This window comes from Saccopteryx leptura, chromosome 12 (assembly GCF_036850995.1).
Source record: "Saccopteryx leptura isolate mSacLep1 chromosome 12, mSacLep1_pri_phased_curated, whole genome shotgun sequence".
NCBI classification, from domain to species: domain Eukaryota; kingdom Metazoa; phylum Chordata; class Mammalia; order Chiroptera; family Emballonuridae; genus Saccopteryx; species Saccopteryx leptura.
Window position 1 is genome coordinate 39,075,423 of NC_089514.1, and position 19,205 is coordinate 39,094,627.

At 38.6% G+C, this 19,205-nt stretch overlaps 1 protein-coding gene across 4 annotated transcripts in view; it reads left to right on the forward strand.

Moving 5' to 3' along the window:
- The window catches only part of ANKIB1 (ankyrin repeat and IBR domain containing 1), a 182,406-nt gene that overhangs the window by 118,161 nt on the left and 45,040 nt on the right, over positions 1-19,205 (forward strand). For all 4 annotated transcript variants that reach the window (XM_066354370.1, XM_066354372.1, XM_066354371.1 and 1 more), the window contains 3 exons: positions 1,681-1,798; positions 10,230-10,438; positions 12,188-12,276. In XM_066354370.1, the coding sequence (XP_066210467.1) occupies positions 1,681-1,798; positions 10,230-10,438; positions 12,188-12,276 (416 nt within the window). The remainder of the gene's footprint in view (positions 1-1,680; positions 1,799-10,229; positions 10,439-12,187; positions 12,277-19,205) is intronic.

The window sequence follows — 19,205 nt, forward strand, 5'->3', positions numbered from 1 at the left end:
GTTAAATGGTATACCAATTTTTATTTTTACCCACAGAGGACCAGAGGGCCATCTGACTGCAACCTTACCAACATTGAATATTGTCTCTCTTTTTTTTCTATTTTTAAGACTTGGCCACTTTGCTAGTAGTTAAAAGTAAAGCAATTTTTATGTTTAAATCTTGGCAGAGACTTATACAGTCAAGTCTGTTGCTTGTTTCTGTCAATACACTCATTGCTATTTACGCATTCTTGCTGCAAGGCATCCAGGGAGCAAGAAATTGACCATGTCAACTGAGAAATTATCACTGGTGAATGTGCACCAGTCACACAGGTTTTACTAAGAACTGATGAAATGGTTTCCATGATACCAAAAAAACAAAGCAAGAAATAAAGATAATATCTAATTCTAGAATATCTGTAAATCAACTACAGTGGATGAGGTTTGTAACCACCCAGAGCTCTCTAGAGGCTGTGATAAATGCTACCAGACAACATCCTCAGTGGTTGTTGTTCTGATAAGTACTTGGGGATTTCTACTGCCTTTTAGGCTGTAGCCTTTATTTCTATGCTTATTGCATGTAGTAAGCATAAATCTGTTTAAAGGATTGAGGTAGATATGTGTATCGATATTAATAATGAAAACACAATACTGAATTAAAAATTAAAAAGCAGGTTGCCTAGTGATATATATAATGTTATGCCATAATATTATGGCAGCTGCAGGCTACATTTATGGTAGTGATTGCCATAGGCAAGGGTGAGGAAATTCAGGGAAGTGTAGTGGGAAGGCATGTCACAGATTATGGGGTAGTCCTTCTTTTGTTTTATTTTGTTTTCAAAAGGACTTGAAACAGGTAAGGTAAAAATGTTATCAATAATTGTTTTTCAGTAATAAGACGTGATTTTATTTTTTATATGTTTCCTGTTAAAAGGAAAGAAAAGATAAAAGGATAACAAAAGAACAAAAAACCTGACATGATATATCACCTATATGAAAACTAAGGAGCATTAATGAACACTTGAATAAAAATACTGAAATAATGTTTATGATAAAAAGTCTGAACAATATGGCATAGTCACCACTGTCCAAATTAATAGGTACTTTATAATCCCAGTAGCATTCTCTCATCCGAGTAGTAACAGGCCCAACCCCGCTTAGCTTCTGAGATAAGAGGAGACCGGCGTGTTCAGGGTGGTATTGCATAGACCCCAGTAGCATTCTAAATTGGATCTTAATAAGTGAAAATGTTCGAGGCTTTAATGATTAAAACTTCCTGAATGAACACAGTTATATTCATATACAACTGATTTGCAAAAAGACTGGATAAAAGTACTTGAATTTTAATTATGGTTATCACTCAGCGGTAGGATTATAGAGGCGTTTTTCTGGTTGTTTTGTTTTTGTTTTTTGTATTATCCAAATTTTCAACACTGTAAAGTAAGATGGTCTTGTCATTATAGTCTGATATATTTATTTTAAAATGATAAGGTGCATGAGCTATGGCATCCTCTTTCCAGTTTAAAAAAGACTTGTGAAAGAGTACTTTGAAGTCCATGATATGGAGCATAAAGAGCTTGCGTGTCAATAACCAAACTGAAACTGAAAGATTAAATAAATGATCATCTTATCTTTGATTATAGGCATTTATGGTTTCCTAAGAGTGTAATAGCCAATTAACTTTTCTTTTTCTTTTCAAAGCCATATGAAGGATTAAGGCCTCAGGATCTTCGTCGGTTGAAGGACATGCTTATTGTGGAAACAGCAGACATGCTGCAGGCCCCACTGTTTACTGCTGAGGCTTTGCTGCGAGCTCATGGTAATAAAACAAATGTGCTTCTGATAACATGTAAACCTTTTAGAGTTGAAAGATGGCTCTTTTTGTTAATTTTAATTCAGAACAGAGCAGTTTGTTAAACAAGCCTGAGTTCTTTGGGCAGTGGTTACTGTACAGAACTCAGTATTTTCATAACAATTTGTATTTTGAAGTACTTATGAACTGGCTATAAATTATAGAGGAGAGCCTGACCAGGAGGTGGCACAGTGGATAGAGCATCATCCTGGGATGCTGAGGACCCAGGTTGGAAACCCCCAAGGTCACCGGCTTGAGCACCAGCTCACCTGGCTTAAGCACAGGGTTGCCAGCTTGAGCACGGGATCATAAACATCACTCTGTGGTCACTGGCTTGACCAAGGAGTCGCTTGCTCACCTGGACACACACACACACACCATCAAGGCACATAAGATGAGCAAGCCATCAGTGAACAACTAAGGTACCACAACTATGAGTTGATGCTTCTCATCTCTCTCCCCTCCTGTCTCTCCTCCTCTCCCTCTCTCACTCTCTTTCTCTATCTCACTTTAAAAAATCATACAGTAGAAATAAGAAGTTTCAACTTAAAAATCAAGCTACTAGCCTGACCAGGCGCTGGCGCAGTGGATAGAGCATCGGACTGGGATGCCGAGGACCCAGGTTCGAGACCCCGAGGTCACCAGCTTGAGCACAGGCTCATCTGGTTTGAGCAAAAGCTCACCAGCGTGGACCCAAGGTTGCTGGCTCAAGCAAGGGGTTACTCGGTCTGCTGAAGGTCCGCAGTCAAGGCACATATGAGAAAGCAATCAATGAACAACTAAGGTGTCACAATGCGCAGTGGAAAACTAATGATTGATGCTTCTCATCTCTCTGTTCCTGTCTGTCCCTGTCTTTCCCTCTCTCTGACTCTCTGGCTCTGTAAAAAACAAAAAAACAAAACAAAAAAAATCAAACTACTAAATCAACTTATAGGTTGCCTAATTTTAGAAATGTGTCTGATTTGAGCAGAGTTGAAAGTTGGAATCCATAGTCTTGGTCCTGGTTTTGTTTTTGTTTTTTAATTTATTCATTTTTAGAGAGGAGAGAGAGATAGAGGAAAGAGAGACAGAGAGAGAAAAAGGGGGGGAGCTGGAAGCATCAACTCCCATATGTGCCTTGACCAGGCAAGCCCAGGGTTTTGAACTGGCGACCTCAGCATTTCCAGGTCGACGCTTTATCCACTGCGCCACCACAGGTCAGGCATTGGTCCTGGTTTTAACATTTTTCCTAAAGTCAATTAAATACTTAATTTAACAGTTGTGTTATTAGTATTGTGTAAAAGCTATTTCCCACCATGAAATGCACAAAGCGGAACTGTAGAGTCAACATAAGAACATACTATTCCTCTTAAGGTTTTTGTTTCTTTGTTTCTCTGTTTGTTTGGAGGACATTACTCACTTGACTGAGGAATGGTACTCAGCTTATCTGAAGTTCTCTGATACTCAGGTAGCCATTCTGAGAGTTGTCACAGGCTGAGATGGACCCTCTCATTGCACACTTGGTATTTGACATTTAGGCTGGTTTCAAATACAAATTTTTTCTGATTTAAAAATTAATTTAAAAAAGATAAAGGTAAATGGCCATTTCAATTTAGTCATTTTGAGACTTACCTATTTTAACTATAAATCTTTATGTAATCTATACTAAAATAGAATGTCAACTTCCAAAAATTTTATGTAATTATTTGATCAGAAGAAAATTTAAAAGTCCATATTTCATCATTCCTTGATCTCCATTGAATAATGTGGTATATAACCCTCCGAAACTGCTACCTTTAACATTAATATTTCTTGAGGTTCTGTACTTGACACTCTTTTCCACTTTATATACCAGTGACTCCTAAATTTTGGCATAAATAAGAATTGCCTGGGGAACTAACCAGAGATTCCTAGGATTAATTCCAGAAAGGCTAAGTCATTAGGTGAGAATAAGGCATAAAAAATGTGTTGTAAACAAGCCTACCAAGTGGATGGCTCTCTGATGTGCTGTGCACATTTATCTAATGAAACGAATGGTTTCAAACACCACTGAACGATAAAGGGTATATCTACAACCTGACTTTAATAAGGTAATCAAGGCTGTATTTCTTTTTTTTTTTTTTTTTTTAATTTTTTTTTTTAAGACTTTATTTATTCATTTTAGACAGAAGAGAGACAGGTCACGGGGGAGAGAGAGAGAAGAGGGGAGGAGCAGGAAGCATCAACTCCCATATGTGCCTTAACCAGGCAAACCCAGGGCCTTGAGCCAGCAACCTCAGTGTTCCAAGTTGATGCTTTATCCACTGCGCCACCACAGGTCAGGCAAGGCTGTATTTCTAAAGCCCATTTAGCATCTTCTCCTCAATCTAAGTGTGTACGTACCTGATCTCATCATTTCTCCTGCTGTCTTGATACATGGGCATAGAACATTCATCTAATTACTCTAGCCAAAACTTAAAAGTCAGACTTGACTCCTCCATTTCTTATATTTGGCCACAGTCTTCTCATTTCTCTTCCTAAATATCTCTCTTCCTGCTCCCACCCTCCCTAGTTGTTTCTGTACCCACTGCCCCCAACTTCAATTCAGGCTGTCATCATTTTTCATTTAACTGTAGTCTCTCAAATCCTCGTTTCCAGTGTTTCCTTTCATCCTTCACTCTATCGATTATTTTCCTCTTGCTATTAGACTTTTTTAAAACGCAGATTTAAGCATCTTACTCCCCTGTTGTAAATCCCCTCACCAGCTCTCCTCAGACTTACACCCAAAGTCTCTAGTAGACCTTCATAACCAGGCTCCTTCACCTGGCTGTCAGTCTCCCCATTTCTTCACTTACCCACTCCTCCTTGTCTTTAGAAATTGCCTCTTCCAGGAAACCTTTTCTGCTCATTTGATCCTAAGTCTGCATTGAGTCCCTTCCTGTCTGTTCCCATTATATTCTATGCACATGAGTCATCTACTTAGACTATAACATTGTGATAATCTATTTGCTTTTCTGTATTAACCTGGAAGCTCTTAGAGGGCACCTTTTGTTGGTTTGGTTTGGTTTTCTTTCTTCAATATCTGACATACCTTAAGTCCTCAGAAATAGTAATAGAATGAATAGGTAATATTCCTGAAATGTTACTTACATATTTTTTGAAAATTCACCTTTTTATTATTAAATTACATTTCTTCATTGCTATCTTTTCAAACTTGAAGTAAATCCTTTGTAGACAAATTTAGATCTGGGTCAAAAATGAAATTTAGAAATTCAGGATAACTTTTAAAATAATAAAATTTAAAAATAAAGTATTTTCTTTTTAGCCTGACCTATGGTGGCACAGTGGATAAAGCATCGACCTGAAACACTGAGGTCACCAGTTTGAAATCCTGGGCTTGCCTGGCCAAGGCACATATGGGGGTTGATGCTTCCTGCTCTTCCCCCCTTCTCTCTCTCTCTCTTCCTTTCTCTTTCTCTAAAAAATGAATAAATAAAATCTAATAAAAACAAAAATAATATTTTCTTTTTATAGAGTAATACTGCTTAATAGTCATTATATAAAAACTTGTAAAGAAACACAGATTCCCTTAAATTGTGTTTTTTTAGGGTTTCACAGCCCCAGAGGGTACATTTAAATATAATGTAGAACCGGTAGAAAAGAGGAAGCTGTCTGTTAATGGGGAGACATGACACAATGGTTGTACTAGTCAGGGTAGGCTAACTGCTGAATGAAAAGTCTCAGTTCAAACACAGTAAACATTTATTAATCATGTAATAGTCCAAAGTTTCTAGTTATGGTTAAGAGTCGAATAGGGACTCTGTTCTACTCATTTATTCAAGGACCCCTAACTAATGGAGACTTTGCCATCTTATACAAAGTAGGTTTCTGGGATTAATTTCCTTGGGATTATTGCCACTCCAGCCAACCAGTGAGAAGGGGGGAAAAGCTTGGAGAAAGAAACGTGGGGAATTTTTGAGCCAGTCAGGAAATGGCATGAAACACTCTTGCACTTATTCCATTGGCCAGAATTCAGATACATGGCCTCACTTAGCTGCAAGCAACAGTTCTACACTGTAGCATTTTGTATACCCCAGCCATTTCTGCCATAGATATCGGCATTCAGCTAGGTAATATAATGTATTATAACTCTTAAGTTACAGTATTTTATAGAATCTAAGGTTAAGTTTATCAGCAATTTTATTGTAATTAGAAGAAACATTTTCATCTCTGTGTATACATTATATCATCGGGCATTATTAAATGATTAGCTCCATTTTTACTCCATTGATATTTTTCTAAGTTACTTCTTTTACATAATAGAGGTCAATTCTAATAAAGTGATATCTAATTGACTTTTCTTATCTGTAATAAGTTTTCTGATAACTTAAGAATTCTATATTCATTTTCCTTTTAAGTCATAAAATAGAAGCTAATGCAGGTTTCAAATGAACATCTCTTCTGTATTGTTAATATAAGTAATATCAGTGACATTTGATAATTAAATAAGATATACAGAGAGAAATGGTGTTAGTAAATAAAATAGACAGTGTGCAGAGCTACAATTTATACTAATTGCTCTCAAAACCAGGACAGGCTGTGGTTGAGAGCTATTAAACAGAACTGTTGGGAAGATTTATAGATTGTATCCTTGGTAACATTCATTCATCTTTACACAGGAAAACTGATTTGAGTATTATATTATCTGTTGTCAAATTTAGTCCCAAAGTAATGAAGTTGATCTTTGATTAAGCAGAAGATAAAAATATTTGGCAATATTAGCTAAGTAGTAACTGAATTTTAAGGAGGACTCTGTTAAGAATAGAAAGGTCATTCTCTGAGCATTTCCTCAGTAATAAAAGTAACATATAATTGAATACTACCTAATGAGAAAATAAAATTTACAAGATATGAGACCAAGGCTAATTTTGCTTGTGCTTAGAGTACATTATATTGAAGTATTTTTTAAAGCTCTGTTGGAGGCTCATCCTCTTCTATAGGCATTAAACCGGTAGTTCAAACTGCTCTTCTCACTGCACTATCTTTCTGCAGAATGATACCCTTGCCCAGAAGGGCTTCTATAGGCATAGAGTTCTCCCTCTGGACTAGTCCTCTTTCCTTTTTTTTTTTTGTAACATTTTTTTAATTGCTGAGTTTTCTTTTTTTTTAACCATTTTATTTTATTTTATTTTATTTTTTTTACAGAAACAGAGAGAGAGTCAGAGATAGGGATAGATAGGGACAGACAGACAGGAACGGAGAGAGATGAGAACCATCAATCATTTGTTTTTCATTGCGACATCTTAGTTGTTGTTCATTGATTGCTTTCTCATATGTGCCTTGACCGTGGGGCTACAGCAGACCGAGTAACCCCTTGCTCGAGCCAACAACTTTGGGTCCAAGCTGGTGAGCTTTGCTCAAAACAGATGAACCCGCGCTCAAGCTCCGACCTCGGTGTCTCAAACCTGGGTCCTCCACATCCCAGTCCGACGCTCTATCCACTGCGCCACCACCTGGTCAGGCTGGACTAGCCCTTTTTTTTATGAAAGCTATACCTTTATATATAACTGCCTGTTTAAAAGCACAGAAGATGATTTGACTTTGGGTGGTAGGCACAAATTGCAATATACAGATGATGTGTCATAGAATTGTATACTTGACACCTATACAATTTTATTAACCCCAATAAATTTAATTAAAAAGAAAAAATAAATGAATAACTAAATAAAAACACATCCGGGATATCTCCAAAGTGCCTTAAACTTCTCATGTCTAAAAACTAAAAACCATGTTCTTCCACCTTTACCTGATTCTGTAACATTCCCTATTTACGTAGAGAGCAGCACCAACCAACTGGGTAAACCTGAGACACTAACTTTGACATTTCCTGTCCTTTAGATTTTATATCTTATTTTCACCAAATTGTCAGTTTCCTCTCTCAAATTATAAACTTCTCCCTTTCTCTTCGTCGACGCTGCAACCACCCACCTAGTCTTAGCTGCCATCGTCTCTCACTTACACGACCCAGTCTTGCCCTGTCCAGTCTTTTCATTTGTTTGTTTTCCAAACTATAGTCAGACTGATCTTTTCAAATGTAGTCATGAGAACCTGCCCTTTTTTTTTTTTTTTTACAGAGACAGAGAGTGAGTCAGAGAGAGGGATAGACAGGGACAGACAGACAGGAAAGGAGAGATGAGAAGCATCAATTATTTTTCATTGCGCATTGCGACACCTTAGTTGCTCATTGATTGCTTTCTCATATGTGCCTTGACCGTGGGCCTTCAGCAGACCGAGTAACCCCTTGCTGGAGCAAGCGACCTTGGGTCCAAGCTGGTGAGCTTTTTGCTCAAACCAGATGAGCCCGTGCTCAAGCTGGCGACCTCGGGGTCTCGAACCTGGGTCCTCTGCATCCCAGTCCGACGCTCTATCCACTGCGCCACTGCCTGGCCAGGCGAGAACCTGCCCTTTTTGACCCTGTACCCAGCTTTCCACGGACTTCTGATCACTCCTCAGCTATTGACAGCAGTGCTGTTAAATGAAGTCCTGCGTGGCCTGGCCCCATCCCAGCCTCTCACACAGTGCCCCCCCCCCCCCCCCGGGCTCCGGGCTCTCGCCACACTGACCTTTCTCATTTCACCAGGGGCTGCCTTCCCTTCTGCCCCACGGCCTTTGAGCCTGTCTGTGCCATCTGTCTAGAATGTCAGCCCCTCTCCCTTTTGCCTGGTTAAGTCCACTCGTGCTTCAGACCACTCCAGACCAGTCACCTCCTCTGACCTCCCTGACTGGGATTCTCAGTCTCGTTCTTCTTGTCGTTTCTGACAATGATGATTGTTTTTTGAATGTGTTTTTAACTTAATGTTTTTCCCCTTCTTAGACTGTGAGTTCCATGAGGGCAGTTTTTTCCTTGCTTTGTACTCCAGCTGCCTGACACAGTGCATAGCACATAAAAGGCATTCAGGGAGCATTTGCTAAATGAAAGATGTGATGGAATCCAAACAGAAATTTTGCCGAAAAATATTTGTAATAGATAAAACTAAATTTAGTATATTTGATATCTGTATATGAATTATAGTAGTTCTTTTTCTTTCCTTTATTAAAGTGATATATAATAGAGATTTTTGAAAAATAATCATACTCTTCTAAGAAAAGTAATTTTAACTTTTTAACTAATGACCCATCAAAACACTGAGGTCCATTTAGCAGCATTTCCTGGAATGTTCTCATATGCAGTTTTTCAGTTCTTGGATTTTTCTTATTCTATCTGTATTTCTAATCTTATTTTCCATCTCCCAGATTACCACATGGTATACTGTAACTTCACGTGTCTCTTCATTATACTTTTGTGCCTTTGCACAGATGGTTTACACAGGTGGGAATACATTCCCTCTGATTTCATTGCTGTCTGAGTCACAATTACTCTGTTTAAACCAGAGAGTATCCTGACTTTACATAGCTGAAGTAGTCTCGTGTAGAAAATTTCCGCAGCTCTTTGCATTTGAACTGTAAAATTTGAACTGTATGGAATGAGCCCACAGTAAGTAATTGAACTGTATGGAATGAGCCCACAGTAAGTAATTGACTGTGCTACTCTTGACCCCACACTTGATTGTGGTACACTGTGGAGTCACAGAAATCAGTTTCAAATTCCTCACTGTCTGTGTGAGCCGGGGTAGGTTATGTAGCTTCCCCAAGTGTTGTGTTCTTCACCTAACTCATGATCAAAAGTTTGTTAGGAGGAATAAATGAAATAATGTATGTAAAACACCTAGCTGAATAATTATATATATTAGTTTATTTTTTTAGGATTTTATGGCTCTGGACTTCTTAATAGTATGCTTCACTTCTCTATTTTAAAAGTGTTCATAGTAATAAGATAGACTTTTTTAGTTAAACCAGATAGTCTTTTTTAGTTAAGCCAAATTTATACCTAATTCACTAAAACTTTCTTTATAATCATAGTCCTTTCAGAAGTTCCTTCTGCTTTTAAGCTTTCTATTAAATGATTTTGGGGACTTACTGGCATTTTGACATTTATAGTGAGCTGTGCAATCATTTTACAACTTGATACCAGTAGGCTAATAGCAATATTTTTCTTGAAAAAGTAGAACAGCTAACTCAAACATATGCCAACAAAAATCTGGTGAATTCGAAAGTGAGCCACCTCTTTTGATTATTAGTAGAAATGACAGGAAATTTTTACCAAATTGTGATAGACATGATTGTTATCCATGGAAGATTATAAAAGTCTAAATTCTGTTTTTAAATATTAACGAATATAACAGACCTGAATATTAATTTCCAATTGCTACTTTATAAAAAAAATTTCTTCCTTGGATGGCCTGTATCTCTAATTTATCCTCATCTTCTTTTACTATTATGAAGCTCTTAAAACATCCTATTTTCTGTTTTTTTACACATATTCATTTCGTTTTTCTTAAAGACTGGGACAGGGAAAAATTACTTGAAGCTTGGATGTCCAACCCAGAGAACTGCTGCCAACGATCAGGTGTTCAAATGCCAACTCCACCACCAAGTGGGTACAATGCCTGGGACACACTCCCTTCTCCAAGAACCCCAAGGACTACACGCTCTTCTGTCACCTCTCCAGATGAAATAAGTTTATCTCCTGGGGAATTGGACACCATTTTGGTATGGTTTGGTATTCAGTGTACTTCCCATAGTTTTCTGTTTAACTTTTCCTCTTTTTTTCTGAAGTGAGAAGTGGGGAAGCAGAGAGACAGACTCCTGCATGCTCCTGACAGACTCCTGCATGCTCCCGACCAGGATTCACCCAGCATGCCCACTAGGGGGCGATGCTCTGCCCATCTAGGGTGTTGCTCCATTACAACTGGAGCCATTCTAGCACCTGAGGCAGAGGCCATGGAGCCATCCTCAGTGCCCAGGTCAACTTTGCTCCAATGGAGCCTTGGCTGTGGGAAGGGAAGAGAGAGATAAAGAGAAAGAAGAAGGGGAGGGGTAGAGAAGCAAATGGGCGCTTCTGCTGTGTTCCCTAGACGGGAATCGAACCTGGGACCTCCACACGCCCGGCTGATGCTCTACCACTGAGCCAACCGGTCAAGGCCTGTGTTTAACTTTTTAATTATTTAATACTGTTTCTAGACCCTCTGGTCACATTCTTGTAATTGAATCCTCTACCTTTCTTAAAGGATTCCATTATTTCACACTTTGTTAAAATTTGTTATCATAGAATATCTTTGTGATCTCTGAATTACGGACTGAAAAACAGAAGTTTCTTTTCTCATTTCAAAACAGAAAATATAAAAATAGTTCAGGAAAACCACTTAATATATTTCCACTTAAAAGCTCCAGTTGCTTAAAGTTTTTACTCTACCATACTGAAATATTAAAAGTTGAGCTTGTGATAGGCACTCAAACCTAAAATATGAAAACATGTTTTATATTTTCTTCAAGGCATTGATACTATATTGATAATTATGTATTTGTTTTAGTAAAGCTTCTGGCATTTGTCATCTAGATATATTTCCATAATAAATGTTATTGAGAAACAGTACTGTCTTTGTCTGCATTTTTAGCTGGCATAACATTGGTATACTATTAAGGGAAATTTTGATGTTTCTTGAATGATTCAGCCATTCAAAATATCTAGGCCTTATTAGAAAACAAATTCCTACTTTTATAATTTACATCTGTAACATGATAACATTTGCTTCTAGTAAGTATGTCATTGTTTAGAAAATACATAGTTTTATAGCAGGGTTCCCAAGTAAAAACCATTAAATTGCTACTCTGAATATCCTAAGTTGCTATATTGAAAGAACAGCTACTCTGTTTTTGTAGATTTTCTGGGGTAAGTAGAGAATGAAGGAATTGATATTGAGGTGGTTCCTTTGAAATGGGCAATTTGGCCTGACCTGTGGTGGCACAGTGATGGATAAAGTGTTGACCTGGAACTCTGAGGTCACCAGTTCAAAACCCCTAGCTTTTCTGATCAGGGCACATATGGGAGTTGATGCTTCCTTCTCTTCCCCACTTCTCTCTCTCTAAAAATAAATAAATGAAATCTAAAAAAAAAAAAAAGAAAGAAATGGGCAATTTAATCTTGACCTACTGTAATGGTTTGTTTCTTATACTTCCTTTTCCAAATGCAGTCACTGATTAAGTTCATACATAAATTTGGAATGTAAGAGTTTGACTTTTGCATTGAAACATTTAGATCTCACAATCATTTATAATGAGGTAGGCATGGTATTTGTTATTCAATCAAAGGTAGGCACTTTAATTTCCTTCATAACTTTGAAACACTTAACTTTTTATAATTACCAGTGTTTTTGCCTTAAACAAATGAACAATTAAATGTATTGCTCTCTCTCTCCAACATGTGACTTTATTAAAATCATTGCTCTTCTTTATCTCCAGTGTGACATTTGTATGTGCAGTATTTCTGTATTTGAAGACCCAGTGGATATGCCCTGTGGACATGACTTCTGTAGAGGGTGTTGGGAGTCGTGAGTATATATCCACCTTAGTATTTCTTACTGCATGATAGCACTCTGCCTTGAGTTAATACTATGGATTACTTATATTGGGTACAGAGTTACGCTTTAATAGATTATACTTTACTACTAAGGAAGAAATTTATTTTTCTTATTTTAACATTTTCCCATCATTAATTTAATAATATTACTTAATTTAGCAAGTAGTGTTATTTAGTTTAATGTAAGGTACTCTAGGGAACAAAGCAGGTATATGTAAGTATGTTTTCTTAGTATTTTAATTTATATTACATATAAATTTCTAGGCTACACCTAAAATCAAGTTTTTTTATAACCCAAGAATTTTTAAGCATCTGTTTTTATACTTTCTAACAAAAAGGTCACCTTGAAAATCTGTAAAAATATGAATGTTTAAAATTCCTTTTTAATCAATTCTAAATTAAATGTTTTTGCTCGACATGTTTGGGCATATATTACAGAAGAAAATTTTATTTTGTTCTCATGTTTATCTCTTCTTCTTCCCGTTACCTTGCCAAGATTTATACTTTCTCACATCTATTAACTTTGCTCCAATGTTGCACTTTTTAAGAGAGTTTGTGAACAAAATGAAGAAGATCAGTATAATGAGCAATAGGGTATCATGTTTTCTCTGGAGACACATAAACCTAAGCAAAACCTGTCAATTAGTGTTTAAGGAAATCTTTAAAATCAGAAGTTTTCAGACTGTTGTATTTTCATGGAGTGCTGGGTATCAAATTTAGGGAGCAGGGAATACTACGTTGGGTGAGGGAGCATGAACATGTGCAAATTAAACAACTTTGTTGGGGTGTAATTGACATACAAGAAACCACGTATTTAAAATAAATAATTTAGCCCTGGCCGGCTGGCTCAGCGGTAGAGCGTCGGCCTGGCATGCGGGGGACCTGGGTTCGATTCCCGGCCAGGGCACATAGGAGAAGCGCCCATTTGCTTCTCCACTCCCACCCCCTCCTTCCTCTCTGTCTCTCTCTTCCCCTCCCGCAGCCAAGGCTCCATTGGAGCAAGGATGGCCCGGGCGCTGGGGATGGCTCCTTGGCCTCTGCCCCAGGCTCTAGAGTGGCTCTGGTCGCGGCAGAGCATCGCCCCCTGGTGGGCAGAGCGTGGCCCCTGGTGGGCGTGCCAGGTGGATCCTGGTCGGGCGCATGCGGGAGTCTGTCTGACTGTCTCTCCCCGTTTCCAGCTTCAGAAAAGTACAAAAAAAAATAATAATGATAAATAATTTGATTGGCTTTGGCATATGTATATCACCATGGAACAATTACTATGTTCAAGGTAGTGAATATATCCATCAGCCCCGAAAGTTTCCCATTTCTCCTTGACATCCCTCCTGCCCTCCTCTTCCTGTCTCCCTCTTCTGTTCCCACCACTGCCCTTCCCTCCAGTCTCTAGGCAACACTGACCTTTTCCCTGTCACTCTGGTTTCATTTTGAGTACATTTTTTTACCTGTTTTCCAACCAGGGTGTGAGGCCAGATTTCATTTAGAGCAGAAAAAATTCTGCTTTAAGAAAAGCTAGAATAAATAAGAATATCTAGTTGTTTATTTTAAAACATAGGTTAGATTCTAAACACAGTCTAATTAGCTAGGATCAAATCAATAGAGTTGATGCAGGTAAACTAATTGGCATGGGTCAGAGCTCACCATCCAAAGTGAACTATTAGCTATATTGTACTAGGAAGTATTATCTGAGTTCTACTAGGTTTGCTACTGTTGACCTTGGTCTCAGTGTGAAAACTGAGACACACACCTCTCCCCCTCCCGGAGGTTTACTGGAACATTTTTCAACTTCCTTGACATTCCTAACGTAACTCCTGACACAGGAACCATCGCCCATACTCCTCACAGACTAGCCTTGAGAAGTTTATGGTAAGATTTAAATATGAAAGATCTAATTGATGTTTTCCATGGAACCTTATCAGCCCACCTAGGAATCTCCTACGCACTCCTGCCAGGAAGTTCTTGCCAAATCAAGTGCCAGTAAAGCAAGTTTCAGGTTGGGTGATTCATATGTTGATAAAGTTGTTTTTAAATTAATTATAGACCTTTCATATTTCATGGGCATATAGAAAAAAACTCTTCTGTCCAAGAAGCAAAGAAAAATTTTTAAAAGTCCTTAAATATATAGGTTGAAAACCTCTCAACTTATCTTACACATCTCTACCCCCTTATCTCATCAGTCCAGCCAGATGCCTTGAAACATCTATGCCAGGGGTTGGGAACCTATGGGTCACAAGCCAGATATGGCTCTTTTGATGGCTGCATCTGGCTCGCAGACAGATCTTTAATAAAAATAATAATAACGTTAAAAATATAAAACATCCTCATGTATTACAATCCATTCATTTCCTACCGCTCATGTTTGTGGTTGCGGGTTGCTGGAGCCAATCACAGCTGTCCTCCGGGACACCACTGAATTTTTATTGGATAATGCCTAACATACACGGGTCATTGTATGACTCTCACATTTTAAAATATGTGATGTTCATGGCTCTCTCAGCCAAAAAGGTTCCTGACCCCTGATCTATGCCAAGAGCTTAAATGAAAGGGGAATGATTATTTTCTACCCAGACTGGAATAGCCTTCCTGCTGCTTGTTGTTGATTTAGTTAACTGGTTACCTCTCTGTTTCAATTTTGTAATATATAAAAGTGATAGTATATAATAGATAATAGTAAGTACTTCATAGATTAGTGTCAGTTTATTGTTAAATGTCTTAATATATATAAAATGCTTAGAACAGGGCCACTCAATAAATGTTAGTTATCATCTTCCTAAGCACGATAATAATCAGAGAGAACCTATTTATGATATAATCTGTGAAGCTGACCTACAAGATAAAAGTATAAGTAAAGTTTGTCCCAGATTTCTCTTTCACTGACATTAATCAGCTCCATGTTCTGCTTATGAATATAATGGAAAATTGTATTCTGATGAAGATTAATAGCATGGCTCTCGGGGAAATGGTCCTGTTTTCAGTGAAGTCTTCTCAGTTCTGTCATTTAATTTTCCAGAGATAATTAAGCTTGCTCAAATGCATTTAGAATATATAAAATTTAAAAGTCATCATGTAGTAACTGTGTCTAAGCAAGCTGTGCACCCTAATGGGACTGCAGACATGTACCACATAACAATCAATTTGATCAATCACCACATATATGAAGGTGATTCCATAAGATTATAATGGGTTATAAGAAAATTATTGTTTGCAACATTGAAAGGAAGGGCTGGACCTAACTATGATGTCAAATTACTGTTAGCTCTGGGTGGTTTAAATAAATGAGGCTTAGCATGCTGTCCACCAGTGTGTGTCCACACGTGTGTGCAGAACTCCTTTCCCTTTCCTCTTTCCTCTCGGTCCTTTCCCTCCTGCTCCTCCCTTCTTCTCTCCTTTTCTTCTTTCCTTCTTTCCTCCTTTCCTCCCTTTCCCTTTCTCCCTTCCTCCCTTTATCCCTTCATCCCTTTTTCCCTCCCTCCCTCCTGCCTTCTGATGTCTACTCCCTCTCCAAAGGTACCACCCCCACAGCCCTCTCCCTGCCTCCCAGTGTTTACATACACAGATGCACATACTTTACCTTTGATATCATATTTTCATTGTAACCTCTATTTTAGATATACAGATACTTATCATTGTGTTACAATTGCCTGCAATATTCAGTACAGGAACATGCTGTATAGGTTTATAGCCTAGGAGCAATACCATGTAACCTAGGTGTGTAGTCGGCTATACAGTCTAGGTTTGTGTTAGTATACTTCAGGGGTCCCCAAACTTTTTACACAGAGGGCCAGTTCACTGTCCCTCAGACTGTTGGAGGGCCGCCACATACAGTGTTCCTCTCACTGACCACCAATGAAAGAGGTGCCCCTTCTGGAAGTGCTGCAGGGGGCCGGATAAATGGCCTGAGGGGGCTGCATGTGGCCCGCGGGCCGTAGTTTGGGGATGCCTGCAATGTTCATACAAGAATGGAATCAGCCTGACCTGTGGTGGCGCAGTGGATAAGGCGTCGACCTGGAAATGCTGAGGTCGCTGGTTCGAAACCCTGGGCTTACCTGGTCAAGGCACATATGGGAGTTGATGCTTCCTGCTCCTCCCCCCCTTCTCTCTATCTCTCTCTCCTCTCTCTCTCTCCCTCTCTCTCTCCTTTCTAAAATGAATAAATAAAATAAAATAAAAAAAAAGAATGGAATCACCTGATGACACATTTCTGGTACACATGACTGTATATGATAAATTATATCCAAATTTTCATGGAACCTATTAATAACTAAAATAAAGTGATTGCTCTTATATGAAAAGGGGAATTCTACGATTAGCACCTCTCTTTTAATCTCAAGATCTTTTTACACTCTTAAAAATTGTCAAGGACTCCAAAGAGCTTCTGTTTATATGAGTGATTGCAATCTATATATACACTGTATGGTCAGTATTCACAGCCATCATCACAGCTGCCTGGCCAGTGCAGGTTCGCATTGGATTCAGACAGTCGGTAATGAAACAACGGAGCCAAGAACTGGTGGGACATTAGCTTTAATCCTAGCTTGCACCTGGCGAGCAAGTAAAAACATGCACTGGGCTCCAAAACCCACTAATTCAGTGCTCACAAAGCTACTGACTTATCCGAGTTTCCTAGAATCAAAGGTTTCTACCTCACCAGCCTTATTCACCTCTGTTCCTCATCTCCTTCTCTCTGCGCAAACTCTGCACAAATTGGATTCTCCTTCAACACTCCACCATCTTGGGTACTTCTCCTGGCCTCTCTCTGCTCTCCTCTCTGCTCTCTCCTCTAATGCTAATCTCAGGAACAGAGAAAGAGAGAGAGAGAGAGAGAGAGAGAGAACGCTCCCAGTCTGCCCCCATTTTATAGTGTAGAAATCAAAACCTTTAATCCAATATACAAATAAGGAAGTCTCTGATACAAAGTCACTTATCTGAGGCATAATGGGATTGCACCACCTCACATCAAAAAGGGTGGGAAAGGCTTAGTCCTAAAACCAAGCTCCAGGCTACAAGGATCCTGCCTGCCCACAGCCCGCCCCCAACACACATTAATATCACCTGGGCAGCCCCATCTTTAACAAAGTGAGCATAATATATGTATTTTATCTACCCAACACACATTATAATAGAAATTAACCTGAAATAATTAATACTTGTTTATTCACTTTAAAATAATAAACCCATTCTATGTTATCATAAATAACATTTACTATGAACAATAATTACTGAATAAATTAGAAATGTGGTACTGTTTGCCTTTCTGCAAATCTTTTGTTGTATTTTTCTGAAGTGAGAAGGCGGGGGCGGGCAGGGAGACTCCTGCATGTGCCTGACCGCGATCCACCCAGCATGCCCACCAGAGGGCGATGCTCGGCCCCTCTGGGGCACTGCTGTGCTGCAATCAGAGCCATTCTAGCGCCTGAGGCAGAGGCCATGGAGCCATCCTCAGTGCCCGGGCCAACTTTGCTCCAATGGAGCCTTTGCTGTAGGAGAAGAGAGTGCTAGAGAGGAAGGAGATGGGGAAGGGTGGAGAAGCAGATGGGCGCTTCTCCTGTGTGCCCTGGCCGGGAATCGAACCTGGGACTTCCACACACCAGGCCGACTCTCTGCCACTGAGCCAACCGGCCGGGGCTGCAAATCTTTTTAATGTCTAGCTTAATAGAAGATAGCTGTATTCTCATGTCTACTTATGTATTCAATCTGTTATAGTACACTGGTCACAGAAATTAGAGGATCAGGGAACATGCGGATACTCCAGTACTTTCAGCCTTTTGCATAGTGCTTTTTCACCAATGAAATAAAAGTTGGTTTTGCATCTCATTTGCATAATTGAACAACTTTCTTTGACTTGTTTGCTTTTTTGATGTTCTTGTTTAATAAAAAAATCAAATGCTTCTTTTCTTTATCACTTCATATTTATTTTGAAATACCCCTAATTTTTGCAAGCAGTATATATTGTTTGGTCAACACATATAAAGAAAATCTGAGTCCACAAACATATGTAGATGGAAAAGAAGTGTATTCAGATAAGTGGGGATACTCTTTGGTACACATCAAAGCTCAATGGTCATTTCTTAAAGGTGTATTGGAGTGTAAAATTTAAAGCCATATCAGTAGGCTTTTTTTTTCTCCTTTTCCAAGTGAGAGGAGGGGAGATAGAGAAACAGACTTCGGCCTGGTTTGACTGCTAGGTTTGAGGTGTGGTCAGCAGGGTATAGAGAGGACTCTGTTTTCTCTGAAGCCAGCTGAGATTGTGGAGGATGAAGGAGATGGAACAAAGGGGGCAGATGTGATGAGATCTCAGTAAGCTTTATAAATATATATCTATTTTACAGTGGAATTAAGAGATCAAGAGGACTAAAGGACAAAGATACTGTAGGTAGTGGAATAATCAATCTGATGTCGATGGTGATGACTAGAGAATGATGATTTAATTGCCTGGTTTTCCATTTATTTTCTGTAGAATTAAGTGTTAAATGCACACTTGAAAAGTTTGTTTTTTCTTTTTCTATAGGCAATATTAACAATAACAACAATAAAACTTTTGCTAAAATTTATAAATTTTTATTCTATGCAAGGTACTATGCAAATATTTTACATACATTATATAATATAATATGTATAACAACCCCAAGAAGTGCATATTGTCTCCATTTTACAGATACTAAAACTGAGGTCTAGAACAGTTCAAATAAGTTGTTTAAAATCATATAACTTTTTAATGGCAGCCCTGGAACTCAAAATCCACTTAATTCACCTTGGACTAGATTCCTTCCATATTTCAGAATACCTTTTCCCTACTACCTCAGCCAGTGCACCTAGAGTAAGACCTGAAGACATTTTAATATTTGTCTAAATGAAATATAAACCTTTTCTTCAAAAAGGCATGCTATATTGTAGTGCTACCCC